Source organism: Orcinus orca, chromosome 1, assembly GCF_937001465.1.
Source record: "Orcinus orca chromosome 1, mOrcOrc1.1, whole genome shotgun sequence".
Classification (NCBI taxonomy): domain Eukaryota; kingdom Metazoa; phylum Chordata; class Mammalia; order Artiodactyla; family Delphinidae; genus Orcinus; species Orcinus orca.
Genome location: NC_064559.1, coordinates 114,960,555 through 114,984,821, shown reverse-complemented (window position 1 = coordinate 114,984,821; position 24,267 = coordinate 114,960,555). Strand labels below are relative to the sequence as shown.

Here is a 24,267-nt window from a genome sequence, read left to right as displayed (position 1 = left end):
GGAAAGGTGGGTTGGAATTAACTTTAAACAAAAATTCTATAAATGGTCAAGTTGCAAATATTTCTATTAAAAGAAACTCTTCAATATCATCTGCACCATCTTTATCCATCAGCAGCACAAAATATTTTTAAACATCTTCTGGATGTAATTTGGAACTATGGATTAGAGAGTTCTCATTGACCTTCAGAGGGTACATTTTGGGAACCATACGTTCCTAGATAAAATTATCGTATAATCATGACTAAGGTCATTCCAAAGAACAGGTATGGATAGAATGTTCATAAAACAGCACCTGAAGATGAAAGCCCTTAGGCACTGATTATACAAATCATATATGAATAATTCCATGAAAGAAAATTTTTGTTTTGTTTCGTTAACATCTTTATTGGAGTAAAATTGCTTTACAATGGTGTGTTAGTTTCTGCTTTATAACAAAGTGAATCAGTTATACATATACTTTTGTTCCCATATCTCTTCCCTCTTGTGTCTCCCTCCCTCCCACCCTCCCTATCCCACCCCTCTAAGTGGTCACAAACCACCGAGCTGATCTCCCTGTGCTATGCGGCTGTTTCCCACTAGCTATCTACTTTACGTTTCGTAGTGTACATATGTCCATGCCACTCTCTCACTTTGTCACAGCTTACCATTCCCCTCCCCATATCCTCAAGTCCATTCTCTAGTAGGTCTGCGTCTTTATTCCTGTCTTACCCCTAGGTTCTTCATGACATTTCTTTTTCTTATATTCCATATATATGTGTTAGCATACGATATTTGTCTTTCTCTTTCTGACTTACTTCACTCTGTATGACAGACTCTAGGTCCATCCACCTCACCACAAATAACTCAATTTCGTTTCTTTTTATGGCTGAGTAATATTCCATTGTATATATGTGCCACACCTTCTTTATCCATTCATCCGATGATGGACACTTAGGTTGCTTCCATTTCCTGACTATTGTAAATAGAGCTGCAATGAACATTTTGGTACATGACTCTTTTTGAATGATGGTTTTCTCAGGGTATATGCCCAGTAGTGGGTTTGCTGGGTCATATGGTAGTTCTATTTGTAGTTTTTAAAGGAACCTCCATACTGTTCTCCATAGTGGCTGTATCCATTTACATTCCCACCAGCAGTGCAAGAATGTTCCCTTTTCTCCATACCCTCTCCAGCATTTATTCTTTCTAGATTTTTTGATGATGGCCATTCTGACTGGTGTGAGATGATATCTCATTGTAGTTTTGATTTGCATTTCTCTAATGATTAATGATGTTGAGCATTCTTTCATGTGTTTGTTGGCTATCTGTATATCTTCTTAGGAGAAATGTCTATTTAGATCTTCTGCCCATTTTTGGATTGGGTTGTTTGTTTTTTTGTTATTGAGCTGCATGATCTGCTTGTAGATTTTGGAGATTAATCCTTTGTCAGTTGCTTCATTTGCAAATATTTTCTCCCATTCTGAGGGTTAAAAAAAGTTTTAAGAACAGCTAATACCTTCCAAGGGTTTTTATTTTTTATTTTCCAATAAAAACATGCTTTGATGCCAGGCACAAAATGTCCACCTCATGAAAACCACAATGTTTAAACAGATGCTTATCAGCCCTGAGAACTGCCAAAAAAGCTAATAAGCCGGTGCTTTTCATGGTGATGATCTCTACCACCCTGTTAGGAGCCATGACATTTTGTCCTTATTGAGCAGAGAAGGTGGTGGTGAGGGGAGTGCAGGTTGTAGGTACACAAAGTGGTGTTTGTAGGGGAGGAGATCTGTTGACTTACTGATTAGCTATATACACATTTGGGTTAAATGCTCTCCACTTGGAAGATATCCTTTGTGATAACCTGGTACTCAGATGGTATAAGAAGAAAATCCAGGCTCTGCTAGACCAGAGCCAATGGCAACCATGGCAAAGCTTATTCTCACAGGTGAGTCTGTAATTGGAGATAAAGCCTTGTTTTTACCTGATTTCTTTTTCTCTCTGCATCTGACAGGCATGAAATAGTCTTCACACACACCTCTATGTTTTTCTGTTGTTCTTTCATTATTTCAAATTTCCAAGAGAATCCAGACATACACAAATGAGTCTACTTCTGATTCTTTTAATCTCAATTGACTCTGGCAGCATTTCTACCTTCGTTGATGCCAAAAGCATGGTCCTAAAAGAAAGGCTAGTTTTCTTCCAATGCTTGTCTTACACTCCCATTCCTTGTTGGGTTGTTCCCATTTCTCTATTCATCTTCCTGCACCACCTCATTTTAATTGATCTTATTTTAATTTACATGTTTGTGTTTTTGGTCTATCTTTTTCAGAGATGAAAATCAGTGGGAACTGAGACAGAGTTATGCAAGTTATCTTTGATCTACTGTTTTCAGAATTATTTCTCTTTAATCCCTTACTGTCTTACTGAGTTGCTGATGTATCATAAAAATATCAGTTATAATTCAATCATTTAAAGGGTTGATTCAGTACATTGTTTAGAGCCAATTTATATCCATAGCTTATTAGTTGCCCTAGAGCTGAGATTTACAAACTTTTTATAGCTTCAGAACCTTTTCCAAATGAAACCTCTAGCTCAATTTATAAAGCAATCAGGTCAAAAGTGTCCTGGTAGAAGCCAGGGAACAGCATCTGGAGCCTTGTCTAACAGTTTCTAGTTCTCTTCTACCGTAAGGGCTCTTAAAGTTGGTATAAAAAAACTTGAAGGCCCCAAGAGATACTGAATTCACTGATTTAGAGGATGCTTTGTGTGTGAAGCTGTATTCATCCCAGTTAAGGGTAGTGAAGCATGGATGGGTGTGTAGTCATTGAGTAGAGTAAATTTTGGGTAGTTTCAGTACGTAGATCTCCCATAGGTAGTAGACTTCCAACTCTGTCTTCCGTAACATTTGTTACTGACATGGAAGAAGGAAGAAGAGAGAGCCATGCTCATTTTTGACTAAGAGAAGGGAAGTACAGATTTATTGGTGCCTTCACTGAAAAGCCTACTCTTTGGCATAACCCCTAAGTGCCACTTGGGCTATAAAAACCTATGACCCATAGGATGGTACCGAAGGCCTCAGAATTATATTCTACAAGATATAGACAATTGGTTCAGAATACATGTGTTTTCTTTCTCTTAGGTCTGGCCCTTCTGCTGAATGTTCAGCTAGGTAAGTCATGGACTCTGTATTATATCCTTGACATAATTTTTTCCTACAATAAACCTAAAATCTTTATAAATTACTCATAATGCAATTGTCTGCTTAATGTATTAAATGTGATTTTTTCATATTCTAATATTACTTTTTAAAAAGCATATCAAGGGCTTCCCTGGTGGCGCAGTGGTTGAGAGTCCGCCTGCCGATGCAGGGGACATGGGTTCGTGCCCCAGTCCAGGAAGATCCCACATGCTGCGGAGCGGTTAGGCCCGTGAGCCATGGCCACTGAGCCTGCGCGTCCGGAGCCTGTGCTCCACAACGGAAGAGGCCACAACAGTGAGAGGTCCGCGTACCACCCAAAAAATAAATAAATAAAAATAAAAGCATATAAAGAGATAAATAAGCTATGCTAGGAAAGAAAGCTAGTGTCTTCTTTACAGACAGATGGATTTGATGTTGGAAGAACCTGTTATTTTGTATTGGCTGCCACTGTTATTCTCTTCAGCATGACCACCTGAGAGTTGTAAGTTGGTATTCACTGGGCTTCATAGGACTACAGGGCATTTTTTCTTCAGTGGTTCCTAGGCTTCACCAAGATCCCAAAGTGAATCTGTCAAAGTTAAAAATAACCAACTTGAAAGTCAGTGACTAGTTCCCAAGTTTGAAGCTTTGAAATCATTTGCAAGATTGTTCCTATTAACCACCCTTACACAGAGATCAGGTATCTGAGGCAAAGGGAGGGAAACAGAAGCAGGGCTAAAACTTACAGCACATTTCAGTGGCACCTAAGTCAGGCCATTTTTCTTACTTCTTACTACTCTCAGGTTCTGCCTTCCAGCTGATGTGCTACTTCACCAACTGGTCCCAGTACCGACCAGGCCTGGGAAGTTTCAAGCCTGACGACATCGACCCCTGCCTCTGTACTCACCTGATTTATGCCTTTGCTGGGATGAGAAACAACGAGATCACCACCATTGAATGGAATGATGTGACTCTCTACCAATCTTTCAATAGCCTGAAAAACAAGTAAGAGAACGGGAAGTTATCTAAGTTGGTATCTCTGCAGTTCAGGTTCAGTGAGTCTGAGGTGGGAACCAAGACTCTGTATTTCTAACAAGCTTCCCTATGATGCTGATGCTTCTGGTCCAGGAGCTACGCTTTAAGTATCGAGGATATAGATAACGTAGCACGTTGCCTGCTCTAGCTAGTATTAAAAAATAGTTCTGTATCTTCCTTTCACTGTAATTATCTTTTTGATGACTCAGGAAACTGCAAACCATCTTAGTTACTTGCATCAGAGAACAGGAGGCAGAGGATACCGAAGATTAGACATAACAGAGCCCAAGAGATCAGAAGAGTTTGCTGTATTTTAATAGAGTTCTGTTCTGTGTAAAAATGAAACAAAACAAACAAAAACCCTGGTATCTTTTAATTTCTAATTTGTTCAGTTAGTTACATCCAGGAGAAGTAAGGCTACAGGCCATTGCTACCTTCAGTAGTGGCAGTATCTTGAATGCAGCCACTAGAATTTGAGTTATTATACCTAAGAAGAAATAAACCCCTTCAGAGTGGTATTTCTCAAAGTGTGATCCATTGACCATGCAACAAAATCACATGAGTCACTTGATAAAAATCTCAATCCCTAATCCAACTGAATCACAATCTCTGAGAAAGGGGTTAAAAACCTGGAATTTTAATGTTGTCCTCCAACTCTGGTCCATGTACTTCATTCTTATATAAACTGATGTTTGAGAACCACTATTCCAGAAAATGTGCATGATTTTAAGCCAACTGATTTATATTCATTATCATAAAGTCTGAGAAAGTAATTATGTTCAAGCAATATTTACCATTTCATCTGATAGAGTAGAATGTAAGAATTGCCAATACATTCCAATTTTTAAAAAAACCCGGTTGCTTAATTTAGATTTTTCTAAAGAACTCTGAGTGCATTCATAATGATAACACAAATAATTTTTCTGAAGTGTTCAGTAGTGAAGGAAAATTATTATACAGAATATTTTATCAAGGCAACATCAAAGTTTCTGACCAGACCCAATACCAAAGCAATGTTATTTTAAATTGAGGGACTCACGGATTTTGAAGTTTTTCTTTTCTATCCTTTGCTTTAAAGGAACAGCCAGCTGAAAACTCTCCTGGCCATTGGAGGCTGGAATTTTGGAACTGCCCCGTAAGTCCTCTACGAGAGAGCCTGGTGTTCATTTGTTACAGAAAACAAGTTAGCCCAATGTGACCTATGTCCCTTCAGATTTCACATCTTAAGACAGGATATTAAGGATATACATTAAACAAATATGCTACTTAAATAAATTACTACACCAGAATCTCAGTATTAATTAGAACACCATTTATTTTGTACGTTTACATTTAGTTGGATATTCTGGGACTACATTCACAGAAGCTTAGTTACTGAGATTTCAAAACAACCTCTTCTCAAAATGTTTCAGAAGTACAACCCCTGAGGAGAGTGTTATAGCACTTCTGTCTATTTACCTTCTGGGAGAAGGGAAGAGAAAGTCATGCAAATAAACAAGAAGAATTTTTTGAGGGTATGCGAACATCAGGGACTATTTGGAGAGACAACACAGTGGGCCAAGGTAGCCAGGTGTTCAAAGCAACAGGTACAATTTGGGAGAAAGATCAGAGTTGGGTGGATAACAAAACAAAGAGAACACTGAGGTACCATGGCTGACAGAGCAGTGATTACAAAGCAAGCACAGGAGAAAGCCAGGAACATAGTTTTATCTGGGATGTGGGTCTTGGTGTAAAGCTCTGAGGCAGAAATATAGGAGTTTGTCTTCGCTACAAGGTGTTGGGACTACCAAGGCCTCACCCTGCCTTCTTTGGATCTCCTTCAGTTTCACTGCCATGGTTTCCACTCCAGAGAATCGCAAGACTTTCATTTCTTCAGTCATCAAATTCCTGCGTCAGTATGGATTTGATGGGCTGGACTTCGACTGGGAGTACCCTGGTTCTCGTGGAAGCCCTTCTCAGGACAAGCATCTCTTCACTGTCCTGGTGCAGGTGAGGAGGGAGATGGCAGTGTTTAGCCCAAGAAAATTCAAAGCCTGTTCTTTTCAAGGAGAACCTGGTGGTTCCAGAGTGAAACTAAACTGGAATTTAGAATTTTGGAAACTTTACATTGCAAAGATTCTTAGATATCATGCCTACATTCAACAGCATTTAATAATAATAATATTATTATGTGTGCTCTGTGTCAGGCACAATTCTACAAGCTGTTTCTAGAGTCATAACTCATTTCATCTTCATATCTACTCTATGATATAGGTACTGTAAGTACCATAATCTTTATTTTACAGACGAGGAAGCTAATATATAGCGGGTTTAAGTAACTTGCCTAATATCACACAACTAATAGGTGTGATAACTACCCAAGTAGTCTGACTACAGAGCCCATTGCTTCTAACCTTTATATTAGACTGCCTATTATCACTGAGCACTTACACCATCCCAGACACTGCATTAAGTGTCAGGCTAAAGATAAGAATAAGACACAATCCTTGGCTTTAAAAACTACACCATCTTAGGTGGAAGCCTGAAAAATAACCAACAATTACAGTACACTTAGGTAAATGTCATGATAGAGGTATTCAGAGTGCAAAAGTAGCACAGAGAGAAGGTACCTAATTCTGCTCTGGGGCAGGATCAGGAAGAGCTTAGTCTTAAAAGTGGTGTTAACCAATTAAGTGACGATGGGATTGCACAAATGAAGACATGTAGATATGTGTGAGCAGGTATGTGAGTAATGGATTATGAGGCTGCACCAGAGACAAGAATCAGATCATGTAGGATTTGTATATTATGTTAAGTAATTTGGACATTACGTTCAAGGCAACTTTGAAGGATTTTTAAGTAATGGAAAGATATGACAAAGCTCATGTTTTAGAAGGATCACTCTGGCTTTAACCACGGTGGATGAATTAGAAGGTAAGGAGTCAGGGATAGAGTTAGGAGGCTATTGCAATAAATCGAGCAAGAGATGCTGAGGGTCTGAACGAATACCCTAACAGTGAGAACAGAAAAAGGAAGTATATAAGAGATATTAGGAGGGTAGAATCAATAGGATTTGGAGACCAATTGGAAGTGGAAAAGGAGAGAACTTCCAGTTTTCTGACCTTGAGAACTAGTTTGACTATGGTCCTGTTAACTAAGATGGTAAATACAGGAAAAAAGGTAGATTTGGAGCAAGAAAAAGGGCTCATTAATTTGTCTTTGAACATGCTGAGTGAGAGGAATCTGTAGGACATCCTATAGTTTTGCCTAATAGACACTGGATGAATAGATATTGGGTGAATGCCAAGCTGGAGTTCAGAACAAAGGACTTGATTTGACATACTGTATTGACGTCATCAGCAAAGGTAGATAACTAAGAGATCACCAAGGAAAAATGAATGGAGTGAGAAAAGCCAAGGATGGCTTTTAGATTTACTCTCCCCCAAGACAGGGTTTTTTCCTATACCATCTGGTATACCAGATTGTCAGGCAGCCTCCAATAGTTTCAATATTAAGTAATTCACTGGTTGAAAAATAAACCTACTTACTTGTTGAACAGCTCTAGAGATCAAAAAGAACATCTGTATTCTTAGTCAATACATGCGTCCAGTCATAATTAATAACTTCCAATTAGTGGTTCTAGCTCTGCCCACTGAAGTAACATAGAATAAAGCTGCACCTTTTGCAACATATTAGTTCGATATTTGAAGACAGCTATATCTTGCCTATAATTTTTCTCCTTCCAGTTAAATAACCTAGTTCCTTTAACAAGTACCCATACAACAATTTTCAGACCCACTCTTCACTGGAACACACTCTGGTACACCCTAATAATGCAGTTATAAAAACTAAATCCATGGATTCCCTGGTGGCGCAGTGGTTGAGAGTCTGCCTGCCGATGCAGGGGGTGCTGGTTCGTACCCTGGTCTGGGAAGATCCCACATGCCGTGGAGTGGCTGAGCCCGTGAGCCATGGCCGCTGAGCCTGCGCGTCCGGAGCCTGTGCTCTGCAATGGGAGAGGCCACAACAGTGAGAGGCCTGCGTACCGCAAAAAAAAAAAAAAAAAAAAATTAATCCAGTGCTCCGGGTAAGATTAGAGTCACAAAATAACAGTGGATTAACCTCTAGCATTGAACGGGAACCTATCACCTGGCTGTTACCACCTTCCTCACTGGCCAATTCAGCATTTCATTTGATGGGATGTCAGTCCTATAAAGTAGCTCATTTACTGGACAAAGGGAAGCAAATCTGTATATTGCTAAAAGCTGGATATAGGTTACTGTAGCAAGTATAACTTCAAAGTGCAGTGATATAAGTAGAGCTCTGACTGGTCATCTGGGACCTGGGTTCTCGTCATGACCTGGATACTAACTTGCTGTGAGACTTTGGCGAAATTGTCTAACTTCTATGCATATTAGCTATAAAATGAATACCATCAATTCTGTCTACTTTATAGGGATATGCAGAAACTAAAGATAAAATATGTGAAAGCACTCTGAAAAAGAAAAGCATTATACAAACATATATTTATTAATATTTAAGGAGGTGAAATCAGTTTCATAGATGTCCTACTATACTTGATTATTCTATAGGAAATGCGTGAAGCTTTTGAGCAGGAGGCCATCCAAACCAACAAGCCCAGGCTACTGGTCACTGCTGCAGTAGCTGCTGGCATCTCCAACATCCAGTCTGGCTATGAGATTCCTCAGCTGTCCCAGTGAGTGACTCACCTTATCCTCATACTCCTATAGGTATCAGTTTTGCAAAGCAGACTTGTCCTTAGTCTGTCTTGCCACTCAGGGACTTTGTTTAAGAGGCATTGGAAGTGGTATCTTTTGTCTGCACAGGTGTGGGAAATAACAATTGGAAATGCTTTTAAACGCTTTATCCCACCTCAGGTACCTAGACTACATCCATGTCATGACATGACTTCTATGGCCCATGGGAGGGCTACACTGGAGAGAACAGCCCCCTCTACAAATACCCAACTGACACTGGCAACAATGCTTACCTCAATGTGGTGAGTACCCACACAGATGCAGGTTCAGACCAGAGATGTTGTAAATCACATGGAGATTCAGAGACAAAAGAAATATAAATTCTGCAAAAGTCTCATTTGGGCAACTCTCATCTTAAGTGGCTGATCATATTTCATTAATTATAACCTCACCAAAATATTTCCAAAAATACCAACTAATCTATCTGTTATTAGCATCATTCAATTTTACCTTTTAGGACAGTGGACTAGCATAACTAAGCAATGGGTCATCAGCTGGGTGGGCCTCTAACTCACCTGCTACATTTTCAGGATTATGCCATGAACTACTGGAAGAACAATGGGGCCCCAGCTGAGAAGCTCATCGTTGGATTCCCTGCCTATGGACACGACTACATCCTAAGCAACCCTTCCAACAATGGCATTGGTGCTCCCACTTCTGGTGCTGGTCCTGCTGGGCCCTACACCAGGCAGGCTGGGTTCCTGGCCTACTATGAGGTAGGTAGCCTGGGCTTTACAGTTGAAATTCTGTGAATTTCATGCCCTGTGCTGCACAGTAGCCTTAGGGCTAGAATCTGTGTAAAGCTTGAATGTTCATTTTGTCCACTACTTACCTACTGTTACACAGATATTACTCCAAATGCTTCAGGTGTTTAAGTAACCTATTCATTTACCTAATCCAGTATGAAGAACATTTGTAGTGTGCAATATCCCTTCAAACAACAGACTACATACTTAAGGTCATTTATATTAGCACTTAAGGGAATTAAATAACTGTATCTCCCATACTAACATGGGTTCTCAAAATCAAGCACTAAAAATAGGGATAACATCTGAGTATTTCAAAAACAACTTGATCTTATTTACTGCAAACAAAAACCCATAATTAGAAATCTGAGGAAATCCCCTATTGCAGGCATGACAGAAAAAAAAAATCAAAGAGGAAATTGTATGTTTTCTCTTTTTGGGGAGTCATACTTAAAGGATTTGAATCTCTTGACTTTTTAAAGATCTGCACCTTCCTGAAAGATGGAGCCACTCAGGCATGGGATGCCTCTCAGTACGTGCCCTACACCTATGAGGGCAATGAGTGGGTTGGCTATGACAACGTCAAGAGCTTTAATATCAAGGTAAGGTCAGCCCCTCCAATGTGCTGTGAGCTCAGCCCTGAGTCCCCCGAAATAAAATGACTGCTGGTGTCCTCTATCCTTAAACAGGCTGAGTGGCTTAAACAAAACAACTTTGGAGGTGCCATGGTCTGGGCCATTGACATGGATGACTTCACAGGCACATTCTGTAACCAGGGCAAGTTCCCCCTGATCAACACCTTGAAGGATGTTCTTGGCCTGAAGAGTGCAAGTAAGTGACAGCAGGGGGTTGCCCATGGTGTATAAATGCTCCTTTTCCAACTCAAAAGACAGCCTGAGCCAACAGTTCCAGAGGACCCAGTAGTAATAGGGGAGGCAGCACACACAAAGTAGGCTTCCAGACTGCAGCAATACCCCAGACACAGGGAAACAGGCATCAGCAGTGGCAAGGCCCATGACCTCAGTCCCTCCAGTTCTGGTGGTGCCTGGACTCTGGCACTCTTGCATCTGACAATCCCAGATGCATCAAAGGCACCCATGACCCCCTTCCCACCCCACCCTCCCTCTGCCCTTGCTGTGGCAGAGTTGCCCACCACCCAAGCATCCCTGGACCCAGTGGAGGTGCCCACCATCCTGATGCCCTTGGCAGTGACCCTAGCAACAATGGCAACATTGACAACAGCAAGGCACCAGAGATTCTGGAGGCAAAGCAGCAAGGGCATAAGTGACACCTCTGGCAGAGGCGGTGGAGGGTGGAAAGTCAATTTTCAAATATAGCCAGAGACATTTCAGGTAAGAGAAACAAAAACTGTGCTATAGCACTACCTACTGGAAAATAAAAAAAAAAGGCCTCTAATAACCAACATGTTGAATTGTTAAAATCAAAGTGAAAAGAGTTTTACCTAATTAAAAAAGGTGTTTGCTACTTCAAAAGTGCCAACAGAGGAACAACTCATTAAGCACCATGAAAAACCATGGTAATATGGTATCACAAAAAGAAAACGGCAATTCTCAGGAAACCAAACTTAAAGTCATGAAAAAGTGTGAACTAACTGATAGAGAATTGAAAATATCTGTTATGAAAGAACTCAATGAGCTACAAGAAAACTCAGAAAGACAGTTCAATGAGCTCAGGAATAAAATTAATGAACAGAAGGAATGCTTTACTGAAGAGACTGAAACTCTAAAGAAGAACAAAACAGAAATTCTGGAGCTGAAGAACTCAATAAATTAGATGAAGAAAGCATTAAAAGCATTGGAAATAGAGCAGACCATAAGGAAAAGAGAGCTAGTAGGTTCAAAATCTACGAATGATTCAGGTAGAAGAGAAAAGAGAACTACGATTTTTTAAAATGAATAAATTCTATGAGAACTACCCAATTCCATTAGGAAAGGCAACATAAGCCTAATGGGTATCCCAGAAGGAGAAGAGAGGGAGAAAGGAACAGAGAGTTTATTTAAAGAAATAATAGGTTAGAACTCCCAAGCCTGGGAAGGAACTGGGTATACAAGTTCACAAAGATAAGAGAACACATAATTACCTCAGTGCAAGAAGACCTTTTCCAAGACACATATTAAAACTGTCAAAAATCGGGGCTTCCCTGGTGGCGCAGTGGTTGACAGTCCGCCTGCCGATGCAGGGGACACGGGTTCGTGCCCCGGTCCGGGAAGATCCCACATGCCGCGGAGCGGCTGGGCCCGTGAGCCATGGCCGCTGAGTCTGCGCGTCCGTAGCCTGTGCTCCGCAGTGGGAGGGGCCACAGCAGTGAGAGGCCCGCGTACCGCAAAAAAAAAAAAAAAAAAAACTGTCAAAAATCAATGACAGTGCTTCCCTGGTGGTGCAGTGGTTGAGAGTCCGCCTGCCGATGCAGGGGACATGGGTTCGTGCCCTGGTCCGGGAAGATCCCACGTGCCGTGGAGTGGCTGGGCCCATGAGACATGGCCGCTGAGCCTGCGCGTCTGGAGCCTGTGCTCCGCAACGGGAGAGGCCACAACAGTGAAAGGCCCGCGTACCACAAAAAAAAAAAAAAAAAAAAAAGTTAATGACAAAGAAAGAATTTTAAAGGCAGCCAGGGGGAAAATAAAGACAGTAACCTACAAGGAGCCCCCATTAGGCTATCAGTAGATTCCTTAGCAGAAACTCTACAGCCCAGGAGAAAGTGGGATGACATACTCATAATATTGAAAAATTAAAAACTGTCAGCTGAGAATACTCTACCCAGCAAATTTATACTTAATTATAATGAAGAAATAAAGGCTTTCCTAGACAAACAAAACCTGAGGGAGTTCATCACCACTAAACCTGCCTTAAAAGAAATGTTGAAAACACTTCTCACTACCTCTATTTCAACTACGTTGGTGTCTTTGCTGTTTCTCCAATAGTCCAGGCATGTTACTGCCTCAGGGCTTTTGCACAAGCTAGAATACTCTTTCCCAAGGTTTCCATTTGACTTTCTGCCTCACTTCCTGTAGGCCTTTCCTTGAAGCCACCTTTTCAGTGGGCCCCTTCCTGGCCATGAAACTCCCTTTTCCCTGTCTGTGATTCCTTTGTTTTTCCTTGGCAAAATCAATACCTGACATCCCATACATTTTATGTATTTACCATTTTTATTGCCTCCCCTGCTAGAATTAACCTCTAGAAGAACAAGGATTTCTGTTCACTGCTATATTCCCAAAGCCTAGAGCAGTACCTGACATATTATAAGAGTTTAATAAGTACCTGTTGAATGAATAAATCAATGAGGGCAGGAAGGGAAATGATGAACAAGTTGAGTAAGCCAAGCATTGGACTTTATATAAGTTATCTCCTACATGGTGAATATTGTGCTTGTGCTACAGGTGAAGAAACTGAGATATTGTGAGGAAAATTTGCCCAAGATTATGAAGTTAATAGTTAGCAGAGCTTATTTTCAAAGTTGGGCTTTTCTGGCTCCTTCTACATCATAATGTTGCCTTGTAGAAAGCAATGTCACAATGACTTCAAGCGGGGAGGGGCTGTTGCTTAGCAGCCAGTCTGAGTTACACCCATCAAATTCTTGGTTAAAGTCCACTTGTAAGAGTAGTCACTCATGGAGATGGTATACAAGAGAGTCAGGGTTTTTAAAAGTCCCTTTGATAGAGAGTTCTGGTTCAGAGCTTCTCAGAGATCTTCAAAGGTCATGCCATCTGGTCTATCCAGGAACATGAAGGGAAACAAAATTATGCTACAGATCACCCAGCCATTCCTTTGGGTCTTTGATCATGGTAATCATATTCTTGGACTCCAGCACATGTATGAAAACTCATTCCTTCAGTATTGGAGTCTAATTGGAGAGAGGTAGGGGAAGGACCTTGATCCTCATGGGGATAGGCGCAGTGCTCCACTCACCAAGTCATGAGCCTTGACTGGGAGTGACACCCATCCAGATGAAAGGATACAATTTTAAAATTTGCACAAAGGTACCCTTGGAGTTAGCTATAGTCCTGGGCATGGAGTTGGTAGATTGGAAGTGCACTAATATTTGTTCAATGTCAATTATAGGTTAGTCACTTGCTGTGCAAGATTTGTCTGTGTTATCTCCTAAATTCTCATGGCAACCCTAAGAAGCAAGAAATGATTAGTGCTATTTTATAGATGAACCAAGGCTTAGGTGGTTTAAGTAACTTCCACAAGGTCATGTAGCTAGTAAATAACAGACCTGTACCTATTAGAAACCAGTTCTGAGGGGCTTCAAAGCCTGTGTTTGTTCTTCTACCAATAAATGAAAGAGAGTGGTGTTTAAGGAAGTCAGGAAAGTGGGATTTAGAAAGTCTATTATCCTCTCCTTTGTTTCCCTTCTCAAGACACATCCATCCTCCAGCAGAATCCCTATTATTTTGATCAGAGGTTCTCAATTCTGTTTAGACCCAAGTCCTGCTTTGAGTAACAAATTATTTTGTAACTCTCCCTTTATTATCCTAAGGTTAACTTCATGGATAGCATAACCTACTAATATAATGCTATAATTGTAAAGGAGGAAAAATAATTCCTAATAAAATAATAATATTGCAATATATAAATGCTCAGATACAACTACTTTAGAACAATAGAGTAGTCAGGCTCTTGCACCATATAATGAATAATGAGTAAGTCTAGAATTAAGAGAGAAGGTTAAATGTCATTTCATACAAGTAGTTTAGGAAAGTAAAAGAGCAGTGTTATAAGTGGACATCAGAACAAAAACTAATGTTAGGAGAATTAATAACACTCTAGACTTACTGGTTTCTGGTAACAGAAGAAGGTAAATAGCTTTAGTTAGAAGAAGGATAATACTCAAATTACAAATCATTGAAGTAAAAAAAAAAAGTGAAGTGGGTGTGACTATGTTATTCTTGAAAAGAAGTGAGTAAATAATGTTAATGTGCCAGATTTTTTAAAATAAGCTATTTTATTGGTCTACTTACATACCAAAAAAGGTCCAAATCATAACTGAACAGATTAATGAAATATTCAAGGTGAACTCATTGGTTTAAGCAGTATCCAGTTCAAGAAATAGGGAGAGTTAGCCAAGATGGAGGAGTAGAAATACCCTGAGCTCACCTTCTTTCATGGGCACATGAAAATTACAACAATTTACAGAACAGCTATCAATGAAAAAGAAAAGGGTTTACCAGAAAAGATCTTCTACAACTAAAGATATAAAGGAGGAACTACAAGAGATGGGTAGGAGGGGTGGAGTTGCAGTATAGTTAAGACTGATACCGCTGGGTGAGTGACCTACAAACAGGAGAATAATTACAAATGCAGAGTTTCTTCCCAAGGAGAGAGGGGTCTGAGACCCACAACAGGTTCCACAGCCTGGGAGTCCTGCACCAAGAAGACGAGCCCATAGAACATTTGGCTTTGAATGCCAGCAGGGCTTACTTTCAAGAGACTCAGAGCATTGTGGGAAATAGAGACTCCATTCTTAAAGGGCTCACATAAATCTCACATGCTTCAGGACCAAGGGAGAAGCAGTAATTTGAAAGGACCCTGTGTCAGACCTACCTACTGATCTTGGAGAGCCTCTGGGAGACACAGGAGAGAACTGAAGCTCACCCTGGGGACCTAGACATTGGCAGTAGTATTTTGGGGTGCTCATTCTCCCACGTGGACCCTGGTGCTGGCAAGCACCATTTTGGAATTCTCCTCCTAGCTAATTAGCCTCAGGACCCAGCCCGCCCACACTCACCGGCTCGTAGGCACCAGTACTGGGTTGACTCGGGCCAAGCAACTAAGTGGGGACACAACCCCATCCACCAGCAGAAAGACTGCCTTAAGATCCCCTGAGCCTATAGCCACCCCTGGACATGGCTCTGCCCATCAGAGGACCCAAGACCAGGCCCCACACAATGGTGTCTTCTTCTAAGAAGAAGACATAACAATTGTAAATATATATGCACCGAGCATAGGATCCCCTAAATACATAAAGCAAATATTAACAGACATAAAGGGAGAAATTGACAGTAAAACAATAATAATAGGGACTTGTAACACCCCATTTACATCAATGGACAGATAATTCAGACAGAAAATCAATAAGGAAACATGGGACCTAATTAACACATTAGACCAGATGAACTTAATGGATGTATAAAGAATATCTCCTCTAAAAGCAGCAGAAAACACATGTTTTTCAAGTGCAAATGGAATATTCTCCAGGACAGATCATATGCTAGGCTACAAAACAAACCTTGATAAATTTAAGAAAATTAAAATCATATGAAGCATCTTTTCCAAACACAGTGCAATGAAAGTAAAAATCAACAAGAAAAAACTGGACAAAAACATAAACACGTGGAGGCTATATGATATGCTATTAAACAACCAAAGGATCACTGAAGAAATCAAAGAGGAAATAAAAAATAATACCCAGAGACAAATGAACATGAAAACACAATTCAAAATCTATGGGACACAGCAAAAGCAATTCCAAGAGGGAAGTTTATAGTGATACAAGCTAACCTCAGGAAACAAACAAAAAATCTCAAATGAACAACCTAAACTTACACCTAAAGGAACTAGAAAAGAAGAGCAAATAAATCCCAAAGATAGCAAGAGGATAGAAGTCATAAAGATCAGAGAAGAAATAAATGAAACAGAGACTTAAAAATAGGAAAGATCAATGAAGCTAAGAGCTGGGACTTTGAAAAGATAAACAAAATTGATAGCCAGACTCATCAAGACAAAAAGAGAGGGCCCAAATCAATAAAATTAGATGGGAAAAAGAAATGACAACTGACACCACAGAAATACAAAGGAGCATAAGAGACTACTACAAGCAACTATATGCCAATACAATGGACAACCTAGAAGAAATGGACAAATTCCTAGAAATGTACAATCTCCCAATCTCTGAAGGCTGAACCAGGAAAAAATAGAAAGTATGAACAAACCAATTACCATTAATGAAATTGAACCAGTAATGTAAAAACTCCCAAAAAACAAAAGTCCAAGATCAAATGGCTTCACAGGTGAATTTTACCAAATATTTGGGGATGGGTTAATAATTATCCTTCTCAAACTATTCCAAAATAATTATAGAGGAAGGAATGCTTCTAAACTCATTCTATGAGTCCAGCATCACTCTGATACCAAGACCAGACAAACATATCACAAAAAAAGAAAATTACAGGCCAATATCACCAATGAACATAGATGCAAAAATCCTCAGCAAAATATTAGCAAACTGAATCCGACAATACATTAAAAGGATCATACACTGTGATCAAGTGGGTTTTATCCCAGGGATGCAAGGATTTTTCAGTATCCACGAATCAATCAATGTGATACACCACATGAACAAACTGAAGAATAAAAACGATATGATCTTCTCAATAGGTGCAGAAAAATCTTTTGACAAAATTCAACATCTATTTATGATAAAAACTCTCCAGAAAGTGGGTATAGAGAGAACATATCTTAGTGTAATAAAGGCCATATATGACAAACCCACAGCTAATATCATACTCAATGGTGAAAAGCTGAAAGCATTTCCTCTAAGATCAGGAACAAGAAAAGGATGTCCACTCTCACCACTATTATTCAACATCTTATTGGATGTTCTAGCCACAGCAATCAGAGAAGAAAAAGAAATAAAAGGAATCCAAATTGGAAAAGAAGTAAAACTCTTACTGTTTGCAGATGACATGATGCTATACATAGAAAATCCTAAAGATGCCACCAGAAAACTAGAGCTCATCAATGATTTGGTAAAGTTGCAGGAGACAAAATTAATATACAGAAATCTATTGCATTTCTATACACAAACAGCAAACTATCAAAAAGAAAAATTAAGGAAAAAATTCCATTAACAATTATATCAAAAAGAATAAAATACCTAGGAATAAACCTACTAAAGGACATAAAGGACCTGTACTTGGAAAACTATAAGACACTGATGAAAGAAATTGAAGATGAAACAGACAGATGGAAAGATACACCATATTCATGGATTGGAATGATTAATATTGTTAAAACGTCCATACTACCCAAGGCAATCTACAGATTCAATGCAATCCCTATCAAAAAACCAAGGGCAATTTTCACAAAACTAGAACAAATAATTTAAAAATTTGTATGGAGGGGCTTCCCTGGTGGCGCAGTGGTTGAGAGTCCGCCTGCCAATGCAGGGGACATGGGTTCGTGTCCCAGTTCAGGAAGATCCCACATGCCATGGAGTGGCTAGGCCCGTGAGCCATGGACACTGAGCCTGTGCATCCGGAGCCTGTGCTCCACAATGGGAGAGGCCACAACACTGAGAGTCCCGCGTACCACAAAAAAAAAAAAAAAAATTGTATGGAAACACAAAAGACCCTGAATACTCCAAACAATCTTAGGAAAGAACAGAGCTGGAGGTATCATGCTCCCTGGCTTCAGACTATACTACAAAACTACAGTGATCAAAACAGTATGATCAGGCACAAAAACAGACACATGCCCAATGGAACAGAATAGAGAGCTCAGAAAGAAACCCACACATGTATGGTCAATTAATCTATGACATAGGACCCAAGAATATACAATGGAGAAAAGACAATCTCTTCAATAAGTGATGCTGAGAAAACTGGACAGCTACATGTAAAAGAATGAAATTAGAACATTTTTCACACCATGTACAAAAATAAACTTAAAATGGATTAAAGACCTAAATGTAAGGCCTGAAATCATGAATCTCCTAGAAGAAAGCAAAGGTGGAACACACTTTGGCATAAATAGTAGTAATACTTTTTTGGCTTTGTCTCCTAAGGTGAAGTAAACAAAAGCAAAAATTAACAAATGGGACCTTATGAAATCTAAAAACTTTTGCACAGCAAAGGATATCAACAACAAAATGAAAAGGTAACATACTGAATGGGAGAAAATATTCCAAATAATATGACTAGTAAGGGGTTAATATCCATCATATATAAACAGCTCATACAATTCAACATCAAAAAAACCCAGCCCTATTAGAAAAAGGGGAGAAGACCTGAAGAGATATTTTTCCAAAGAAGACATGTAGATGGCCAACAGGCATATGAAGAGATGCTCAATGTTGCTAATCATCAGAGAACTGCAAATGAAAACCACAATGAGAGTTCACCTCACATCTGTCAGAAGGACTGTCATCAAAAAGACCACAAATAACAAATGTTGGTGAGGATATGGAGAAAAGGGAACACTTGTACACTGTTGGTGAGAGTGTAATTGGTGCAGCCACTATGGAAAACAGTATGGAAGTTCTTTTAAAAGCTAAAAATAGGACTACCATATGATCCAGTAATTCCACTTCTGTGTATATATCCAAAGAAAACAAAAACACTAATTTGAAGGGATACATGCACCCCAATGTTCATAGCAGAATTATTTACAATAGCCAAGGTATGGAAGCAACCTAAGTGTCCATCAACAGATGAATGGATAAAGAAGATGTGAGATATATATATATATATATATATATATACACACACACACACATACACACAATGGAATACTATTCAACCATGAGAAGCAACAACTGCTATTGTTATTATTATTGTTGTTATTTGCAACAACATGGATGGAGCTGGGGGTTATTATGGTAAGTGCGATAAGTCAGACAGAGACAGACAAATACTGTATGTCATCACTTATATGTGGAATCTACAACATAAAGTAAAATAATGAATACCTTTTTTTTACTTTTTTTTAACTTTTAAAAAAATCTTTTCAATAGAAGCCCTTTTATTATTATTTTTAACATCTTTATTGAGTATAATTGCTTTACAATGGTGTGTTAGTTTCTGCTTTATAACTCAGTGAATCAGCTATACATATGCATATATCCCCATTACTACTCCCACTTGCATCTCCCTCTGGACCTCCCTATCCCACCCCTCCAGGTGGTCACACAGCACTGAGCTGATCTCCCTGTACTATGCGGCTGCTTCCCACTAGCTATCTACTTTACATTTGGTAGTATATATAAGTCCATGCCACTCTCTCACTCCGTCCCAACTTACACTTTCCCCTCCCTGTGTCCTCAAGTCCACTCTCTACGTCTGTGTCTTTATTTCTGTGTTGCCCCTAGGTACTTCATAACCACTTTTTTTTTTTTAGTTTCCATATATATGTGTTAGCATATGCTATTTGTTTTTCTCTTTCTGACTTATTTCATTCTGTATGACAGACTCTAGGTCCATCCACCTCACCACAAATAACTCAATTTCGTTTCTTTTTATGGCTGAGTAATATTCCATTGTATATATGTGCCACATCTTCTTTATCCATTCATCTGATGATGGACACTTAGGTTGCTTCCATGTCCTGGCTATTGTAAATAGAGCTGCAATGAACATTTTTGTACATGACTCTTTAAATTATGGTTTTCTCAGGATATATGCCCAGTAGTGGGATTGCTGGGTTGTATCGTAGGTCTATTTTTAGTTTTTTAAGGAACCTCCATACTGTTCTCCATAGTGGCTGTATGAATTTACATTCCCACCAACAGTGCAAGAGGGTTCCTTTTTCTCCACACCCTCTCCAGAATTTATTGTTTGTAGATTTTTTGATGATGGCAATTCTGACTGGTGTGAGGGGATACCTCATTGTAGTTTTGATTTTCATTTCTCTAATGATTAGTGATGTTGAGCATCCTTTCATGTGTTTGTTGGTAATCTGTATATCTTCTTTGGAAAAGAGTTGATTTAGGTCTTCAGCCCATTTTTAGATTGGATTGTTTTTTTGATATAGAGCTGCATAAGATGTTTATAAATTTTGGAGATTAATCCTTTGTCAGTTGCTTCATTTGCAAATATTTTCTCCCATTCTGAGGGTTGTCTTTTCATCTTGTTTATGTTTTCCTTTGCTGTGCAAAAGCTTTTAAGTTTCATTAGGTCCCATTTGTTTATTTTTGTTTTTATTTCCATTTCTGCAAGAGGTGGGTCAAAAAGGATCTTGCTGTGATTTATGTCATAGAGTGTTCTGCCTATGTTTTCCTTTAAGAGTATTATAGTGTCTGGCCTTACATTTAGGTCTTTAATCCATTTTGAGTTTATTTTTGTGTAAGGTGTTAGGGAGTGTTCTAATTTCATCCTTTTACATGTAGCTGTCCAGTTTTCCCAGCACTACCTAATGAAGAGGCTGACTTTTCTCCATTATATATCCTTGCCTCCTTTATCAAAAATAAGGAGACCATATATACATGGGTTTATCTCTGGGATTTCTATCCTGTTCCATTCATCTATATTTCTGTTTTTGTGTCAGTACCATACTGTCTTGATTATTGTAGCTTTGTAGTATACTCTGAATTCCAGGAGCCTGATTCCTCCAGCTCCATTTTTCTTTCTCAAGATTGCTTTGGCTATTCAAGGTCTTTTGTGTTTCCATACAAATTGTGAAATTTTTTGTTCTATTTCTGTGAAAAATGCCATTGGTAGTTTGATAGGGATTGCATTGCATCTGTAGATTGCTTTGGGGAGTATAGTAATTTTCACAATGTTGATTCTTCTAATCCAAGAACGTGGAATATCTCTCAATCTCTTTGTATCATCTTTAATTTCCTTCATCAGTGTCATAGTTTTCTGCATACAAGTATTTTGTCTCCTTAGGTAGGTTTATTCCTACGTATTTTATCCTTTTTGTTGCAATGGTAAATGGGAGTGTTTCCTTAATTTCTCTTTCAGATGTTTCATCATTAGTGTATAGGAATGCAGGAGACTTCTGTGCATTAATTTTGTATCCTGCTACTTTACCAAATTCATTGATTACCACTAGCAGTTTTCTGGTACCATATTTAGGATTTTCTATGTGTAGTGTCATGTCATCTGCAAACAGTGACAACTTTAATTCTTCATATCCAATTTGGATTCCTTTTATTTCTTTTTCTTCTCTGATTGCTGTGGCTAAAACTTCCAAAACCATGTTGAATAATAGTGGTGAGAATGGACAACATTTTCTTTTTCCTGATCTTATAGGAAAGGGTTTCAGTTTTTCACCATTGAGAACTATGTTGGCTGTGGGTTTTTCATATATGGCCTTTATTATGTTGAAGTAAGTTCCCTCTATACCTACTTTCTGGAGTGTTTTTTTTTTTTTATCATAAATGGTGTTGAATTTTGTTGAAAGCTTTTTCTGCATCTATTGAGATGATCACATGGCTTTTATCCTTAAGTCTGTTACTATGGTGTATCACATTGATTGATTTGTGTATATTAAAGAATCCTCACATCCCTGGGATAAATCCCACTTGGTCGTGGTGTATGATCCTTTTAATGTGTTGTTGGATTCTGTTTGCTAGTATTTTGTTGAGGATTTTTGCATGTATATTCATTGGTGATATTGGTCTGTAATTTTCTTTTTTTGTAGTATCTTTTTCTGGTGTGGCTTTCAGGGTGATGGTGGCCTCATAGAATGTGTTTGGGAGTGTTCCTTCCTTTGCAATTTTTTGAAAGAGTTTGAGGAGGAGGAGTGTTAGCTCTTCTCTAAATGTTTGATAGATTCACCTGTGAAGCCATCTGGTCCTGGACTTTTGGTTGGAGCATTTAATCCATTCACATTTAAGGTTATTATTGATATGTATGTTCCTATGACTATTTTCTTAATTGTTTTGGGTTTGTTTTTGTAGGTCCTTTTCTTCTCTTGTGTTTCCCACTTAGAGAAGTTCCTTTAGCATTTGTTGTAGAGCTGGTTTGGTGGTGCTGAATTCTCTTAGCTTTTGCTTGTCTGTAAAGCTTTTGATTTCTCCATCAAATCTGAATGAGATCCTTGCTGGGTAGAGTAATCTTGGTTGTAGGTTCTTCCCTTTCTTCACTTTAAATATGTCATGCCACTCCCTTCTGGCTTGTAGAGTTTGTGCTGAGAAATCAGCTGTTAACCTTATGGGAGTTCCCTTGTATGTTATTTGTCATTTTTCCCTTGCTGCTTTCAATAATTTTTCGTTGTCTTTAACTTTTGCCTATTTGATTACTATGTGTCTCAGTGTGTTTCTCCTTGGGTTTATCCTGTATGGGACTCGCTGCACTTCCTGGACTTGTGTGGCTATTTCCTTTCCCATGTTAGGGAAGTTTTCGACTATAATCTCTTCAAATATTTTCTCTGGTCCTTTCTTTCTCTCTTCTCCTTCTGGGACCCCTATAATGCGAATGTTGTTGCATTTAATGTTGTCCCAGAGGTCTCTTAGGCTGTCTTCATTCTTTTCATTCTTTTTTCTTTAATCTGTTCCACAGCAGTGAATTTCACCATTCTGTCTTCCAGGTCACTTATCCATTTTTCTGCCTCAGTTATTCTGCTATTGATTCCTTCTAGTGTAGTTTTCATTTCAGTTATTGTATTGTTCATCTCTGTTTGTTCTTTAATTCTTCTAGGTCTTTGTTAAACATTTCTTGCAACTTCTCGATCTTTGCCTCCATTCTTTTTCCAAGGTCCTGGATCATCTTCACTATCATTATTCTGAATTCTTTTTCTGGAAGGTTGCCTATCTCCACTTCATTTAGTTGTTTTTCTGCAGTTTTATCTTGTTCCTTCATCTGGTATATAGCCCTCTGCCTTTTCATCTTGTCTATCTTTCTGTGAATGTGGTTTTCTTTCCACAGGCTTCAGGATTGTAGTTCTTCTTGCTTCTGCTCTATCCTGTATTCTTTTCATTCTTTTTTCTTTATTCTGCTCTGTGGTAGTTATTTCCACTATTTTATCTTCCAGGTGACTTATCTGTTCTTATACATTAGTTATTCTGCTATTGATCCCTTCTAGAGAATTTTTTATTTCATTTATTGTGTTGTTCATCATTGTTTGTTTGCTCTTTAGTTCTTCTAGGTCCTTGTTAAACGTTTCTTTTATTTTCTCCCTTCTTTTTCCAAGATTGTGTATCATCTTTACTATCATTACTCTGAATTATTTTTCAGGTTGACTGCCTATTTCCTCTTCATTTGTTTGGTCTGATGGGATTTTACCTTGCTTCTTCATCTTCTGTGTGTTTCTCTGTCTCCTATTTTGCTTAACTTACTGTGTTTGGGGTCTCCTTTTCACAGGCTGCACGTTTGTAGTTCCCGTTGTTTTTGGCGTCTGCCCCCACTGGCTAAGGTTGGTTCAGTAGGTTGGGTAAGCTTCTGATGGAGTGGACTGGTGCCTGTGTTCTGGTGGATGAGGCTGGATCTTGTCTTTCTGATGGGCAGGACCATGTCCAGTGATGTGTTTTGGGGTGTCTGTGACCTTATTATGATTTTAGGCAGCCTCTCTGCTAATAGGTGGTGTTGTGTTCCTGCCTTGCGAGTTGTTTGGCACTCTAGCTTGCTGGTCGTTGAGTGGAGCTGGGTCTTAGCATTGAGATGGAGATCTCTGGGACGTCTTTCACCATTTGATATTACGTGGAGCAGGAGGTCTCTGGTGGACCAATATCCCGAACTTGGCTCTCCCACCACAGAAGCAGAGGCCTGACACCTAGCCAGAGCACCAAGAACCTGTGAGCCATATGGCTCAGAAGAAAAGGGAGAGAAAAAGAAAGAAAGAAAGAAAGAAAGAAAGAAAGAAAGAAAGAAAGAAAGAAAGAAAGAAAGAAAGA

The 24,267-nt window shown here is 39.1% G+C and overlaps 1 protein-coding gene across 1 annotated transcript; it reads left to right on the top strand.

The window, feature by feature from the left end:
- Positions 1-1,803: 1,803 nt before the first annotated feature.
- Positions 1,804-13,113, top strand: CHIA (chitinase acidic). The gene is given in 12 exon segments (XM_049715094.1): positions 1,804-1,921; positions 3,116-3,145; positions 3,958-4,159; positions 5,268-5,324; positions 6,013-6,178; positions 8,761-8,885; positions 9,067-9,093; positions 9,095-9,188; positions 9,477-9,662; positions 10,175-10,294; positions 10,382-10,523; positions 13,091-13,113. Coding segments are annotated over 12 exon segments (1,203 nt in total). The 5' UTR covers positions 1,804-1,890.
- Positions 13,114-24,267: the final 11,154 nt, after the last annotated feature.